The sequence below is a fragment of the Rhinopithecus bieti genome, unplaced genomic scaffold (genome assembly GCF_001698545.2).
Source record: "Rhinopithecus bieti isolate Rb0 unplaced genomic scaffold, ASM169854v2 scaffold_13317, whole genome shotgun sequence".
NCBI classification, from domain to species: Eukaryota; Metazoa; Chordata; class Mammalia; order Primates; family Cercopithecidae; genus Rhinopithecus; species Rhinopithecus bieti.
In genome coordinates, this window is record NW_016807516.1 from 850,187 (window position 1) to 866,898 (window position 16,712).

General features: G+C 49.8%; 1 protein-coding gene across 3 annotated transcripts in view; it reads right to left on the reverse strand.

The window, feature by feature from the left end:
- The window catches only part of UBE2L3 (ubiquitin conjugating enzyme E2 L3), a 72,364-nt gene extending 63,944 nt beyond the window's left edge, over positions 1–8,420 (reverse strand). For 2 of the 3 annotated variants that reach the window (XM_017882566.1, XM_017882563.1), the window contains exon 1: positions 8,196–8,420. In XM_017882566.1, coding sequence (XP_017738055.1) covers positions 8,196–8,222 — 27 coding nt within the window. In that variant the 5' untranslated portion in view covers positions 8,223–8,420. Of the gene's footprint in view, positions 1–7,669; positions 7,759–8,195 lie in introns of those variants that run through there. The other variant, XM_017882565.1, reaches the window with a different exon arrangement.
- Between the last annotated feature and the right edge of the window lie 8,292 nt (positions 8,421–16,712).

The window sequence follows — 16,712 nt, forward strand, 5'->3', positions numbered from 1 at the left end:
TTTTTTGAGAGTCTCGCTCTATCACCCAGGCTGGAGCGCAGCGTCACCATCTCGGCTCACTGCAACCTCCGTCTCCCGGATTCAAGCGATTCTCCTGCCTCAGCCTCCTCAGTCTCTGGAGTAGCTAGGATTACAGGAAGGCACCACCACACTTGGCTGAGTTTTATTTTTTTTATTTTTTTGAGACGGAGTCTCGCTCTGTTGCCCAGGCCGGAGTGCAGGTGACCAGATCTCAGCTCACTGCAAGCTCTGCCTCCCAGGTTTAAGCCATTCTCTTGCCTCAGCCTCCCGAGTAGCTGGGACTATAGGCGCCCACCACCTCGCCTGGCTAGTTTTTTTGTATTTTTTAGTAGAGACGGGGTTTCACCGTGTTAGCCAGGATGCTCTCGATCTCCTGACCTCGTGATCCGCCTGTCTCGGCCTCCCAAGAGTTTTATATTTCTTTTTAGCAGAGACGGGGTTTCGCCATGTTTCCCAGGCTGGTCTCCTCAAGTGATCCACCCGCCTTGACCTCCCAAAGTGTTGGGATTCAGGTGTGAGCCACCATGCCCAGCCAAGTAAACTTATTTATTTTTTTAGACGGAGTCTTGCTCTGTTGCCCAGGCTGGAGTGCAGTGGCGCAATCTCGGCTCACTGCAAGCTCCGCCTCCCGGGTTCACGCCATTCTCCTGCCTCAGCCTCCCGAGTAGCTGGGACTACAGGCGCCCGCCACAACGCCCGGCTTCTTTTTTTGTATTTTAGTAGAGACGGGTTTCACCGTGTTAGCCAGGATGGTCTCGATCTCCTGACCTCATGATCCGCCCGCCTTGGCCTCCCAAAGTGCTGGGATTACAGGCGCGAGCCACCGCGCCCGGCCCCCAGCCAACATTTTTAAACAAACATGCACACAGCTGTCTCAGTAACTCTTTCTCCAAACTACAGAATAAGAGAGTACCACAGGTAAGAGGATGGGCTCTCAGTGATGAGGGTATGTCCAGGCAGGCTGGCCCCAACCTGGCCCGAAACCACTTTTACCATCTCCTATCACTCCTCCAAATCCTCCCCTCCTGACAGGCTGGTCACCTCACTGCCCTGGAACACGTCTTGGTTATTTTCAATAATAATATCTGCAAGTAGCTCACACTTACTATATGCCAGACACTCTTCTAAGCAGTCGGTATGTATTATGTATTAACTCATTTAACCTTCACACACAGACGAAGTAACTAAGGCACAGAGAGGTAAAATAAGTAACTTGCCCAGGGTCACTCAGCTAAGATGTGGCAGGCCCAGGATTGAAACTCCAGAACCAGTGCTTTTACCTGCTATCCTGTAGTCTTCCTCTAAACAGCTTTGCTCTGAGCAAAGGCCCCTTGCTCCCTTTCTTACATGGGTGGGGGACTTGGGGAGGTTAGGTTTATCTATGTCCCCCAAGAACAGGCAGGATGAAGCTGGCCACAGGAGATACATGCAAAGCCCTTCTTGAGTGAGTGGCATGCCACTTCTCCTGGATAGCTGTAGCAACCAGGAGATATGTAGATCTGGCCCCTCAATCTAAAGGCTATGGAATCTCTGCCACCTGTCCTTAAATCCATCAGCACTGCCCTCAGTGACCCCTCTATAGAGAGGTAGCTCACCCTCCAAGGCTGGCCTGGCAGAGGGAGGGCTCCTAGCTCTGGAGGAATCAGGTGCACTGGACATGCCAATCCGGGGTAAAATCAAGTCAATGCCTCAACACTTCTGGAAAGCATCTCAGGGGCTGGCCTGAGTGGGATGGCACAAGGTCAGAGGCAAGCAGCACTGGAGAGTAGGCAGATGGTCTCTGGGGGCTCCTCAAGGCATTTCCCATAGGCACTGCCCACAGCCCTCCTGAGGGATGAGAGAGATTCAACCTCACTGGTCACCTGGTCCCTCTTCTTCAACTGCTGAAACCCTACTCGTGCTTAAAGGGTCAGGCCAAGTTCGACCTCCTCCTCAGTGTCAGAAGGGGTGTTTCCCTCCCCTGCAAGCCATTCTTAAGGTGGCAGGCATCCAACACACAGTGACCAGCCCAGGATTTCTTTGTTCCAGGTACACACCATTTTTCTCCTTTGCTGAGCTCCTCAAGGGCAGAGGAACTGCCCCTTGAGCTGAGTCTCAAAGGTCAAGAAGTTACCACAATACAGAGAAGAGACAGGGATGCTGATCACGAGATCCAGGGTGTGCAAAGCATGCTGTGTTTAGGGGACTCAACGGGCAAGTGGGGAGAGACAAGGCTGGTGAGACAAGACCTTGAAGGAACAAGGAATGTGCACTTATAATCCAGAGTCCCAGCCTCATCCTCACCCTACTAAATTCTGCTCCAATCTCTGTCAGCAGGGCCTGGTCATGTGTATTCTACTGCACAACACACCACACACTACTCTGACGCACTGCTGGTTAGGAATAGTGTGGGACAGAGGGTGTGCTGACCAGTAAAGAGTTCAGACGAACCATTAAGGAACTCGATGCAGGTGTCTACCATAAACAGGGATGGCCTGAACTGTGGCAGTGGCAGTGGGAGTAGGAGTGGGGATGGAGAAAAGACAGGGAGAGAACAGAGACTGAAGGCATAGTTCAGCAGAATCTGCCAGGTGACTAGACAAGGGAGGAAGAGCTGAGAAGGGGTCAGCTGGCATTTTTTCCTTGAGCAATTGAGTAGACAAATGAACCATTAACTAAGTAAGGTGGGACAAGAGGAGACGCATGGGGCCAGAGGGAGAGTCACAGGAGGAGCTAAGACTTAAGATGCCTACAGATCTATGCGCCGTTCCCAGGAAAACTCTGGAAGTGGTTGGAGTCTGGGCTCAGGAGGAACATCTCTGTGGCTCTCTAATGGCCACAGTGTGTGCAGTGTGAAGTGTGTGCAGTGTGAAGCTAAAAAGAAATGTGGCTCTCACATTTACTGCTGTAGCAAAGAATATAGAAATATCTTAAACGTAATAAATGTTCCAATAAAATGAGAATACTTTCAAGTGTCCTCTTATAATAAAATTTTAAAGCAACGGTCTCCTAATTTAGAGTTTTAACAGGATCAGAAAAGGCCCCAGTACCCTGAGACAAGAGTTTTTGTCTCAGGGTGTTTTTTTGTTTTGTTTTTTTCTTTTTGAGACAGAGTCTTGCACTGGAGTGCAATGGCACAATCTTGGCTCACTGCAACCTCCACCTGCTGGGTTCAAGCAATTCTCCTGCCTCAGCCTCCAGAGTAGCTGGGATTACAGGCACCCGCCACCACGCCCAGCTAATTTTTTGTATTTTTAGTAGAGACAGGGTTTCACTATGTTGGCCAGGCTGGTCTGGAACGCCTGACCTCATGATCCGCCCGCCTGGGCCTCCCAAAAAGTACTGGGATTACAGGTGTGTGCCACCGCGCCCGGCCTGTCTCAGAGTTTTCTAGTAAATACCTTAAAAGGCCCCAAATGTTGCAACAATTGAGTATACTCATTCCCATCACCTGTCCCAAACATTTACAAAGAATATCATTAAGGGAGGCTGAAACAGTCCCAACTTACTGGAATGCATGAATTTAGAGTAAAAGACGCAACTTTTTTCTCAATTCACAAAGCCTCAGTGGATTCAGGACATTTACACTGGCATAACATCACATATAAAACTCCCCTCACATACTGACACATGTGACACAACTACTAGACACACTCATTGCTCTATCTTCTTAATTACCCAACCTCAGAATCTAAACGTATACTCAAAAGCAAACTACCTCACTGCTTAACACAACGAAACCCAAGGAATGAACTTTTAGAGGCTCCTCCTACTATGACTATGGACTGGGAGAAAGAGTAACAATATGAAGTTCTGAGTGAACATTTTTAAATAGCATTAGGCGGGGCACAGTGGCTCACACCTATAATCCCAGCACTTCGGGAGGCCTCGGCAGGCAGATCACCTGAGGTTAGGAGTTCGAGACCAGTCTGGCCAACATGGTGAAACCCCCTCTCTAATACAAAATTAGCAGGGAGTGGTGGTGCACACCTATAGTCCCAGCTACTTGGGAGGCTGAGGCAGGAGAATCGCTTGAACCTGAGAGGCAGAAGTTGTAGTGCACAGAGATCATGCCATTGTACTCCAGCCTGGGTAACAAGAGCGAAACTCCTTAACTCAACAGTTATGTCATGATAAGTAATAAGATGTTACACACACACCCCTCTTAATCCACAGATTTCCCCTCTGAGAAAAGCCCTTCTGGGAAGCTACTCAATGGGCCCTTGGGGGAAGTGTGTGCAGTGTGAAGCTGCAAAGAAATGATCAGATGGCAATCAGTTGCCTAAGCCACACATAAAGGTTTCATTTTTGGCTTTTGTAGCAATTTCCCCATCCTGATTGAAGCAATGGTTACAATCTGGTTGTGGCCAACAATGCTAAATTAGCTGCTTGCAAAATAAAATGTACTTAATGTTTTATTAACACTGTAATTCCTAAAAAAGGGTTCTAAAAGAGGTTAATCCTCTTGGCAAATGCTTTTGAAATAAAAGACTTTGTCACGCTCACTTTGCCTAAAATAACTTCTCAGTGTAGTATATGCAAATCATTCTACTTTTAATAATGTGTTTTACACTATCTGTAGTCCACTGTTACAAAGAAATCTTTGCTGTGGAATGTCCTAGAAAACATTTTTATTTGTTTTTTGTTTTGTTTTTTGAAACAGTCTCGCTCTGTCGCCGGAGCTGGAGTGCAGTGGCCGGATCTCAGCTCACTGCAAGCTCCGCCTCCCGGGTTCACGCCATTCTCCTGCCTCAGCCTCCCAAGTAGCTGGGACTACAGGCACCCGCCACCTCGCCCGGCTAGTTTTTTGTATTTTTTAGTAGAGACGGGGTTTCACCGTGTTAGCCGGGATGGTCTCGATCTCCTGACCTCGTGATCCACCCGTCTCGGCCTCCCAAAGTGCTGGGATTACAGGCGTGAGCCACCACGGCCAATTCATTACATCTTAAAGAACTTTAGATTTCTGTTAAAAATGTTTTCTAGGGCCGGCCGCGCGTGCGGAGGCTTGCAGTGAGCTAGATCCCGCGCAGCTGCAGCCCCAGGCCCCGTGCTACAGAGCGAGACTCCGTCTCAGAAAAAAAAAAAGAAAATAAAGATGTAATTACATTGATCATTCAATCATTGCTAGATTGCTATGGCTAAGGCACTGTTCTATGCACTAAGTCCCAATTTTCACCAACGAAAATCACTTTATTTCCACCCCATGTACTGAAAAGACTGTTGATCAACTTGTATCAGTAATTTTCTTCTTCAAAAAAAAAAAAAAAAAAACTAACCAGTCTTAAACATTGACTTTCACAGCCAATGATCAGCATTACATAACTGGTGTTCCCCTAGTGAACTGAAAGCCTTTCCATCCTCAACTTAAGAAACAACACACCGCTCCATGCAGCCTTTGAGTAAGAAAGACAGCCTGACAAGAGGCATGGAATTTGGGTCCTGGAGACAGGAAGAGTCAGTGTCTTCTCTCTCCCCACCACGCTCTACGATTCTACCTTAGGTAACTCCCTTAACCTAGTTAACCTCACAATGTCCTCATTTGTAAAAAAATAAAAATGACAATACACTAACTTTGAGTGTTGAAAAGATAACTTATGTAAATAACCTAATATTTAATAAATACTCAGTTAATGTTACAAATTCTTTTCCATGGTCTATTTTTTTAGAAACAGAGTAATAATTTTAAACCCGTAAGAAGTCCCCTCTTAGACCCCTGAGAGCCTGGGGATTCCAAACTGGGTCAACTGGGATAGGCCAGGGGGCTTCCAGGATGAATCAGGTCAAGATCCCTGCCCTTCGGGATCTCAGAACCCAGTACAGGAAAGACAAGTCTGTAACACAGAGATTGTGACAAGTGCTCAAAGAGAAACATAAAGAAAGTGCTGTGGTCACACAGAGGAGGAAACAACTCATTCTGAAGGGGGATGTGGGAGCGGGGGCTCACAGAGTAGTTGGCACTGGGAGTTGAACCTGGGACTTCTCTGGAAGGGAGAAGTGAGGAGAAGGTAACTTTTTTTGGGTAGAGCAAACGATACGTGCAAAGGGACACCAGACAGCAAGTAAGAGCAGGAGACTTTGCTTTGGAGAAAGAACCCAGTTCGATCACAGCTCACTCTCCCTAGCTAGGTAACCCAGGGCAAGCCAAAGAATCTTTTCTCATCGACAAAATGGAAATCACAATGTCTACTTCACAGGAAGGATTAAACATGATCGTGCATATAAAGCACGAAGTAAAAGCTGGAAAAATAGTAGCTACTGCGATTAGGTGCAAGAATGGTGGGAAACCAAAGGGCAGGAGATGAGGCTCAACTGATTGCTTTCAGCCAGTCTCAGAAAGGTCTTGCATGCCAAATAAGAGGTTAGGATTAACTGCTGAGGACAATAAGACCACAGACGTTTTTAACAGGAGTGAAAAGAATTGAGTTATTTGCCTTAAAAGAACTCTGGTGTCCGTAACGGGTAGTCTGGGGAGGAGAGCACTCGGGAGGGCACCTGAGAGATAAGGATACAGATTCAGAGTAATTTCAGTAACATTAGAAAGCAAGGCATGCACTTCAGAAATCTTTTTGTTTGTTTGTTTTTGAGATGGAGTCTCACTCTGTCGCCCTGGCTGGAGTGCAGTGGTGCAAACTTGGCTCACTGCAACCTCCACCTGCCGGGTTCAAACGATTCTCCCACTTCTGCCTCCCTGGTAGCTGAGATTACAGGCGAATACGACCACGCCCAGCTAATTTTTTTATTTTTAGTAGAGGCAGGGTTTCACCATGTTGGCCGGGCTGGTCTTGAACTCCTGACCTCAAGTGATCCGCCCGCCTGGGCCTCCCAGAGTGCTGGGATTACAGGCGTGAGCCACACTTCCAGAAAACTTTCTAAATTTAAATCCACAAGGGTTGAAGGACGACTGCACCTGGGAGTAGGGTAGGAAAGAAAGCCATTAACCGACACCTTATCTGGTGAATGGTGGTGTCACTAGCTTAAGAGATGAAGAAAGGTCTGAAGTCCTCTGAGTTTTCTTTTGTGCCCACTTCCACTCCAGTTTTATAAAGTTAATGTCCTCTCTAGCCCTTAGGGAACAAAAGAAAGGAAACGTTCCCAGGGAGGGAGGGCTCAGAGACTGTGGCTCCAAGTTCAATGTCTAGCTCTACCAAGCACTGCTCTGCCCAGAACGAACCCCAGCTCTTTATCTCCCCTCAGGAAACAGGCTCCGGGGCCTTTTTTTAATTTCCGGCCCGTTGCAGGCCGGCAGCACTAGCCAGCCGCCGACTCACAGATGCTGGCGGAGGGGACTCCGGAGGACGTTGGCAAATCCACTGGCAAAAGAACTAAGCCAATTTAGCTAATGTGCTCCTCACTAAAAGGTGCCAAGTAGCCAGAAAGCACCCTGCTGCATTCAAGATCCAAAGTACCAAGTTGTTATTATAAACTTTGGCCCGTTTTGATTCGAACGACTGAAACCAACCGTTACCCCCCAAAAAATGGCACTTTGCTTTATCAGGGAAGGGAGATCGGGATGACCGAGTGGAGGAGAGGGAAGGAAAACCGCGCCGCGATGGGGGCCGACCTCAGGCCTTTCTGGAGTTGGAACTTGCCCGCTATGTGACTCTGCAGTCACAAGGCGACAGTTTGCTAGGACCCAGCGCAATTCCAAAAGACCCACCAACAAACTGACCTAACTTTGGCCGCCTGGCCGCCTCCCCTCTTTCCTAGCCCGAGCCTTCCAGAGTCCCGAGCTGCGGCTGGGCCAAGCGGAGCTGCAAGCCCGGCTCGCTGCGGCCCAGGGCGGGGCGGTTCCGCGGCGCGGGCTCCGGGCAGGGGCTCCGGCGCTCGGGCCTTCCCCGAAGGCGCTCAGTTTGGAGCCTCCCAACTGGGCTCTCACATTAACGACGCCCTCGCGTCGGACCGCGGCCTCTGCGACAGGGGAACGCGGCCACGCTCCGGGCGGAGGGTGGCGTGAACGCCCCGGGCCGGGTTGAGGGGCCAACAGCGGCTCCCAGCGCGGCCTGGCGCTCCCGCCCAGGCTGCGGCCTAGGCCAGCCCCGTTAGCTCCTTGAGCCTGCGTGCGGCCCAGGGAACCGACGAGGCCGTGTAGGGCAGGAGGCCAGACGGCAGCGCCCTCAGAGGCCGCTGCCTGCCTCGGGGGTCCGGAGCCTGGGACGCCGCCCCACGCCCGACCGAGGCCAGAGAATGGCTTTTACCTTCATCAGCCTCCTGCTGGCCGCCATCTTGGATTTGGTGCTGCTCCTTCCCCAGAATGCATCGCGGCAGGCCGGGCGGCTGGAGCCCCCGCACTTCCTGGAGCGGGGGAGGGGCCGCGGGGCGGGGCACAGGAGCAGAGCAGAGCACCTACTGTATGCTTCTCACCGTGCTCGGAGGCGCGTGGAGGAACGCAAGGGAACCGCACAGGCTGGGCCGCAGCGTTTACGGATCGTCCAATCAGATGACAGTTACAACCACTGCCTGGCACGTAGTAGGCAAATAATAAATATTGATTGCATAAAATAGTTGGCCGGGCGCGGTGGCTCACGCCTGTAATCCCAGCACTTTGGGAGACCGAGGCGGGTGGATCACGAGGTCAGGAGTTCGAGACCAGCCTAGCCAATGTGGTGAAAGCCTGTCTCTACTAAAAATACAAAAAATTAGCCAGGCGTGGTGGCGGGCGTCTGTAATCTCAGCTACTCGGGAGGCTGAGGCAGGAGAATTGCTTGAACCTGGGAGGCAGAGGTTGCAGTGTGCGGAGACCACGCCACTGCACTCCAGCCTGGACCACAGAGACTCCGTCTTAAAAAAAAAAAAAAAAAAAAAAAGTACTCTGATTGGAGAATGGGGAATGGAGGTGGGTAAGAGGATAAGAAGGGGAGCAGGGGCCACTTCGAAACCTGTTGCAATCATTCAGGCAAAGAGGTGACACTGGTTTGGACCTCAGGTAGCAAAGAAGAGAGAAGAACATAGCTTCAGAATATACTCAGACCTTCTTAAGGAGTTCTTCTTTTTTTTTTTTTTTTTTTTTCCGAGACACATTTTCACTCTGTCACCCCAGGGTGGAGTGCAATGGCATGATCTCAGCTCACTGCAACCTCCGCCTCCCGGGTTCAAGTGATTTTACTGCCTCAGCCTCTTGACTAGCATAGATTACAGGCACCTGCCACCATGCCCAGCTAATTTTTGTATTTTCAGTAGAGACAGGGTTTTAGCATTTTTGGCCAGGCTGGTCTCGAACTGCTGACCTCAAGCAATCCACCCACCTTGGCCTCCCAAAGTGCTGGGATTATAGGTGTGAGTCACTGGGCTTGGACATTGTTCTCCATTTCTAAGAACAGTGGGTTTCTCCTGAAAGGAGAGAAGGAAAGGGAACTGGAAATAATATATCCTGGAATAAGGCTGGCCTCACACTCATCTTGGGAGCCCAGGCTTGACACAGGAAAGGAGGGAGAAACTAGATGACAAGCTTCATGTGATCAGCCATTCTGCCTGCCTTTTACCTCCCCCAAGGCCAGTACACTGGAAGTTCAATACACATTCAGCGTATGTATGAGGGACCCCATCAGCTCCCTAGGGTCACGGTGGACTTAAAAGCCTGGGACTGACTCTGGAGTCTACTGTGAGCACCGGGCCTGCCCTTACTGGGCCCAGGACAAAGAAAAAACAGCTGTATTGAGAACTGCTTTCCTCTGTGGAGAATTACAGGGGAAAGGGACCCTTACTCTGAGAAATTCCAAGCCAGATGAGGAAGCACAATTCATACCTTGGACCCGATGTGCTAAGCTAAGAATAGAGAGTGGGATCATCAGAGGCTCAATGTCAAGGACTAGCCTTTACCATGGCATCTTCTTGCATCCTCACCACTGCCTGCAAGATGACTCCCTTGCACTTTGCAGGTGGGGAGCCAAGCCGCTGAGCTGCAAAGTGCTTTTGCTAAACAAGCACTCAGAAAATGTACCCAGTCCCAGTGGAAGGGCTGCCTGGCCTTTGGGGCCCCTCTCTCGTTCTAAAACCTTCATTGCTCCCTCTAGTAGGCCTGACTTCTAGTCATACTCGATCCCCTCCATTCAGCCAAACCCTGTTCATACAGATCTATCCTTTCTGTGCCATCTCCCCAAGCCTCCCATCAGAAGTAACCTCATGGTGACTCATGCCTGTAACCCTAGCACTTGGGAAGGCCAAGGCAGGAGGATTGCTTGAGCCCAAGAGTTTGAGACCAGCCTGGGCAACACAGGGAGACCCCAGCTCTACAAAAAATTAAAAAAAAAAAAATTAGCCAGGTGTGATGGCCAAGTAATCAAGTAATTCTAGCTACTTGGGAGGCTGGGGTGAGAGGATCACTTGAGCCCGTGAGATTGATGCCGCGGTGGTCCATGATTGTGCCATTGCACTCAAGCCTAAGTGAAAGAGTAAGACCATGTCTCAAAAAAAAAAAAAAGAAAGAAAGAAAAGAAAAGAAAAAAATAAGTGGACTCTTTTGGCTGGGCACAGTCTCACACCTATAATCTCAGCAATTTAGGAGGCTGAGGCGGGAGGATTACTTGAGGCCAGGAATTCAAGACTGGCCTGGGCAACATAGCAGACCACCATATCTACAAAAATAAATAGGCCGGGCACAGTGGCTCACGCCTGTAATCCCAGCATTTTGGGAAGCCGAGGCAGGCAGATCACAAGGTCAGGAGTTCAACACCAGCCTGGCCAACATAGTGAAACCCCGTCTCTACTAAAAATACAAAAATTAGCCAGGTGTGGTGGCACGTGCCTAAAGTCCCAGCTACTTGGGAGACTGAGGCGGGAGAATCGCTCAAACCCAGGAGGTGGAGGTTGCAGTGAGCCAAGATCATGCCATTGCACTTCAACCTGGGTGACAAAGTGAGACTCCATCTCAAAATAAAAAAAAATAATAATAAATTTTTTAAAAAGAAGTGACTGCTTCCTCCTCCTGGACTACCAGGCCCTTCTGCTCACATTGACCACATGCTGTTCCTTCCTCCAGTCAGCATGGAGTCCTGGGCACTCACCTATTAGGCCTTGGGCCCAGGTCCAGGAAAAGAGATACGCAGGACCGGGCGCGGTGGCTCATGCCTGTAACCCCAGCACTTTGGGAGGCTGAGGCGGGCGGATCACGAGGTCAGGAGATCAAGACCATGGTAAACCCCATCTCTACTAAAAATACAAAAAAAATAAAAAATAAAAAATTAGCCGGGGGCAGTGAGGGCCTCTGTAGTACCAGCTACTCCTGAGGCTGAGGCAGGAGAATGGCATGAACCCGGGAGGCGGAGCTTGCAATGAGCTGAGATTGCGCCACTGCACTCCAGCCTGGGCAACAGAGCGAGACTCCGTCTCAAAAAAAAAAAAAAAAGAGAGATACACAGGCACCACCTGCCCACAAGGAGCTCTCAGCATCCTGAGGAGGCACCAAGGAAAACACCACAGGGTGTTGAGGGTTTGGTGAGGTGTGGGGGCTTATAGGAGGGGCCTCACAGAAGCTGGTGGAGGAACCGGGGATGGAAGGAGTTCCCAGTAGGCAAGAGGACAAGGAAAAGCAAATGCCTCTGCTGGGGCAGGAAATGGCCAGCTGGGCACTGGACACTTATACCCTTCATTGGCACCACAGAGCAGTGCTGAGATGTTCTATTTGATAGGAGAGAAAACTGTGGCCCTGAGAGAAGTGGCCCATTACTGGGCTAGGAAGCTGGATACCAGGAGTTAGACCCTGTCTAGAGTATGCAGGTGAGGCTCTGCCTCAACCTCCCGCTGACAACCTGAAGCCTCATCTCCCACATCCCTCGCTTCCCACAATCAGTGCTGTGCCACATCACGCCCCCCACCATGCCCAGGCTGCTCCCTCTGCCTGTGGTGCCTTTTCCATTCCCTCCCCCTATACTCCCCATGTCCACATGGCAGGGACTCAATTTATCATGCTCCCTTAGGTAAGCTGACAGTAAGATGCATACTGGACCCCTGTGACTTTTTTTTTTTTTTTTTTTTTGAGATAGGGTCTGGCTCTGTCACCCAGGCTGGAGTACAGTGGTGTGATCATGGCTCAGTACAGCCTCAACCTCCTGTACTCAAGTTAGCCTCCCACTTCAGACTCCCAGAACTACAGGTGCACACCTCCATGCCTGGCTAATTTTTGGAAAAAAAAAAATTGTAGAGACAGATTGTCTCTATATTGCCCAGGCTGGTCTCTAACCCATGGACTCAAGAGATTCTCCCACCTCAACCTCCCAAAGTACTGGGATTACAGGTGTGAGCCACCACAGCTAGCCTGGACGCTTTTGAGTGTAAAGGCAACACCCAGCGTCTCTGTGACTCCCCCAATAGCCCTCTGTTTGGGAGCTCTCTGGGTCAGAACTGCTATAACCCTCTGGGTCAGAACTGCTATCAACCCCATTTACAGAGGAAAAAACTGAGGCTCAAGCTGTTCCTCAACTTCTCAGTCATCTGACTGGTCAGAGGCTGAAGCCCAAGTCTGTTCTTGGACTGTGAGGACCAGACCAAGTCCTGAGGGGGCTTAGATAACCTAAAGGACTCCCTCTTTCTTTCCTTTCTCCCTCCCACCTTCCTTCCTTTCTATCCTCCTTCCTCTCTCTTTTCCTTCCTTCCTTCTCCTTTCCACCTTCCTTCTACTTCATTCTCTGCGCTTGGTGAATGAAGAAATTAGCACATTACTTGGCCCTTGTCATCCCCTGGCCAGATTGGATGCTCAACAAACATTTGATGAAGGACTGTCCTCTGACCTAGAGCTATGGCCAAATGACAGAACAAATGGTCATTGCTACTGGTGCCTTTGGGAAGTGGGCAAAGCCTCAAGCTTCAGACTGCAGAGGAAGGAGGGTGATTGAAATAGATCCAGGCTGGGATTGGTGGCTCATGCCTGTAATCTCAGCACTTTGGGAGGCCGAGGTGGGCGGATCACCTGAGGTCAGGAGTTTGAGACCAGCCTGGCCAATGTGGTGAAACCCCGTCGCTGCCAAAAATACAAAAATTAGCCAGGCGTGGTGTCACACGCCTGTAATCCCAGCTACTTGGGAGGCTTAGGCAGAAGAATCGCTTGAATCCAGGAGACAGAGGTTACAGTAAGCCAAGATTGCTCCACTGCACTCCAGCCTGGATGACAGAACGAGACTCCATCTCAAAAAAAAGAAAAAAAAAAAAAGATCCGAAGGGAAGAGAAATGGAGATGATAGAAAACAGAAGATACATCTGTCCTGGTAGCAATGTGGAATTGGGAAACAGAGACGCTGCCAGCAGCAATGGGGATCTCAGGAAGCAGTGCCTGCTTGTCCAAAGGCTCAGGGATTACAGTAACACTCAGTCTGCCAGAGCCAGCGGGTGAGACCCTGCAAGCACCAGTTCAGAGCCCAGACTCAGGTCACACAGACCTGCACATAAGTCCCTGTGTGACCCTGGGAAGTTTCCTTCTCTGGAGAGGATAGTGCTAGTCTCCTTGGCTATGGGGGGGATTCAGGGATGAGGCTTGTAAACTGCAGATGGGAAGGGGCTGACCACTTGCTGCAGAGGCACATGAGCTGGGGAGCTGAGCCAGGGCCACCAGGGCAGTAGGCCAGCCCAGCAGGCCAGGGGGCCCCAGTCAGAGAGCTAGAAGCTGGCACAATGCTGCCCTCCTGGCCCAGGAAGATGTGGACCAGCCGGGGCAGGCTGCAGAGCCCAGGAAGAGCAGCACAATACCTCTCCAGGTATCCAGCCCCATCCAGTGCTGGGTGATGGAAGGAACTCCACTGGAACTCAGCTGGTTAGATTCCGGCCCGGTGACCCTCCCTCTCTGAGCTCCAGTCCTCCCTGCACCCTCAAATGAGGGTCATAATAGGACGGGCAAATATCAGTGCAAGAAGGGATGTGCCTGCCCTGAGGGTGGTGGGCATGAGTGAGGGCCAGTACAGACAGCCAGACTGCAGGAGGCTGGGGGTTTGCAGCTCCAGTTCTCGCTGCCTGAAATCGCCTCTCAGCCCTTCTGGCAGCCCTCACTCCCTCTCCTTCAGCTCTCAGCTTCTGTGTTTCCTCCTTGCCTCATCCAGAATCCTGCTCTGATGCGGCTCTTCTCCCCCTCAGCGCTACATTCCTCACCCAGAGCACTTGCCCAAACACCAATGTTACTACATTCCATTGTTATTTGTATTTGACCTTTGCATCCTCCCCTAGACTGAGCCCTGAGGATCCCAGTTTGAAAACCATTGAGGTAATCCATCACTTTCATTTATTGTTTGTTTGTTTGTTTGTTTGTTTGTTTTGAGACAGAGTCTTGCTCTGTCACCCAAGCAGCAGTGCAGTGGCACAACCTCAGCTCACTGTAACCTCCACTTCCCTGGTTAAAGCAATTATCCTGCCTCAGCCTCTGGAGTAGCTGGGATTACAGGCACCTGCCACCACGTCCAGCTAAGTTTTGTATTTTTTAGTAGAGATTTCACCGTGTTAGCCAGGCTGGTCTCAATCTCCTGATCTCAAGTGATCCACTCACCTCAGCCTCCCAAAGTGCTGAGACTGCAGGCGTGGGCCACCACGTCCAGCTTCGCTTTCATTTAATATGTGAGAAAGCTGGACCAGGAGAGGGCAGGAGCATAGTGAGCTCATGCTGGGACACCTGCCTCCCAGTCTGCAGCTCATTCTCATAGATCATGGACTGTCAATTCCCTGAGGGCAGCAGCCACATCTGGCCTGTCTGCCTCTGTCTTCTTCAGTCATGTATTTACTGAGCACCTATCATGTGCCAGGCACTGTTCTAGACATGGAGGAGACAGCAAAGAACAGACAGAAAACACATAGAAACAAAAATAAAAAATATGCCTCTGGGTGTGGTGGCTCATGCCTGTAATTCCAGCACTTTGGGAGGCTGAGGTGGGAGGATCACTCGAGATTAAGAGTTTGAGACCCACCTAGGCAACATAGCGAGACCCTGTCTCTACAAAAAAAAAAAAAAAAAATTTAAGTTTTAATAAATAAAAGTAAAGGATATGAAATGAAAAGCTGGGGAGCTACTGTAGCAATGGGGATGGGAAGCTTAAACACTCCTGCATGCTCTCAGGATGGAGCCCATTCGCCTCCTCAAGGCCAGGCAGGCTCTACAAAGCTTGGGGCTTTGGTAACCGAACAGAAATGGAGCCAGGCCAGGCCGGCAGGAGAAGGATGTGTCATAGACTGGGGCTGTAGAGAGAGGGAAAGTGGAATACAGGGCTGGCGATGTGGGGCCAACTGAGATGTAAAGGGGACATAACACCTTCTCTCCAGGTCAGAGAACTCATGACGTATTGGGATGGAGGGGTGTGTGTGTCGTGTGTGTGTGTGTGTGTGTGTGCACATAATAGGCAAGAGGTCCTCTAACCCAGGGGTTCTCAAATGTATTTCAAGGAGCATAACCTTTTATTAAACCAAAGTGCTTCTTCGAATCTGATAAATGACACTTAAAAGTAGATCTACCCACTGAAGCAAGTAGGGGCAGTGTCTCCCCATCCACTTCCTGCATGTCTCCTCCCAACAGGCCTATGGTATTTCTGTGTTGTATTTATTTTTATTTATTATTATTGTTTTTATTTTGGGGGGTTGGATTTTTTGGTTTTTTTTGGTTGTTTGAAACAGAGTCTGGCTCTTTCGTCCAGGTGGGAGTGCAGTGGCACAATCTCAGTCCACTGTAACGTCTGCTTCCCAGGCTCAAGCTATCCTTCCATCTCAGCCTCCCAAATAGCTGGGACTACAGGCGTGCACCACCATGTCTGGCTAAATATATATATATATATATTTTTTTTTTTTTAAAGAGATGCAGCCTTGCCATGTTGCCCAGGCTGGTCTTGAACTCTTGAGCTCAAGGGATTTGCCTGTCTCAGCCTCCCAAAGTGCTGTGATTACAGGCATAAGCCATCACACCCGGCCTGTCGTTAATTTTTTTTCTTTTTTTTGAGTCGGACTCTTGCTCTGTTGCCCAGGCTAGAGTGCAATGGCATGATCTCGGCTCACTGCAACCTCCGCCTCCCGGGTTCAAGCAATTCTGCCTCAGCCTCCTGAGTAGCTGGGATTACAGGCGCCTGCCAGCATGCCCAGCTAATTTTTGTATTTTTGGTAGAGACAGGGTTTCACCATATTGGCCAGGCTGGTCTCGAACTCCTGACCTTGTGATCTGCCCACCTCGGCCTCCCTGCTGGGATTACAGGCATGAGCCACTGTGCCTGACCTGTTAATTTTTTTTGTATTGGCCAGGTGTGGTGGCTTTTGCCTATAATCTCAGTACTTTGGGAGGCCGAGGCAGGTGGATTGTTTGAGGTCAGGAGTTTAAGACCAGCCTGAGCAACATGGTAAGACCCTATCTCTACAAAAAAAATACAAAGAAAAGAAAAGAAAGGAAAGGAAAGGAAAAGAAAAGAAAGGAAAAGAAAACAAAAGAAGATAAAAGAGAAATTAGCCGGGCATGGTGGTGTTAGCCTGTAGTACAGCTACGTGGGAGGCTAAAGTGGGAGGATTGCTTGAGTCTGGGAGGCAAACGTTGCAGTATGCCGAGATCACACCACTGCACTCCAGCCTGGATGACAGAGCAAGACCCTGTCTCCAAAAAAATAAATATTAAAACGATTTTAAAATTTATTTTATTTTACTTTTTTTTTTTTAGAGATGGAGTCTCTCTCTGTAGCCCAGGCTGGAGTGCAGTGGCATGATCATTGCTCACTGCAGCTTTGAATTCTTGAGCTGAAACTATCCTCCACTTCAGCCTCCCAAGTAGCTGG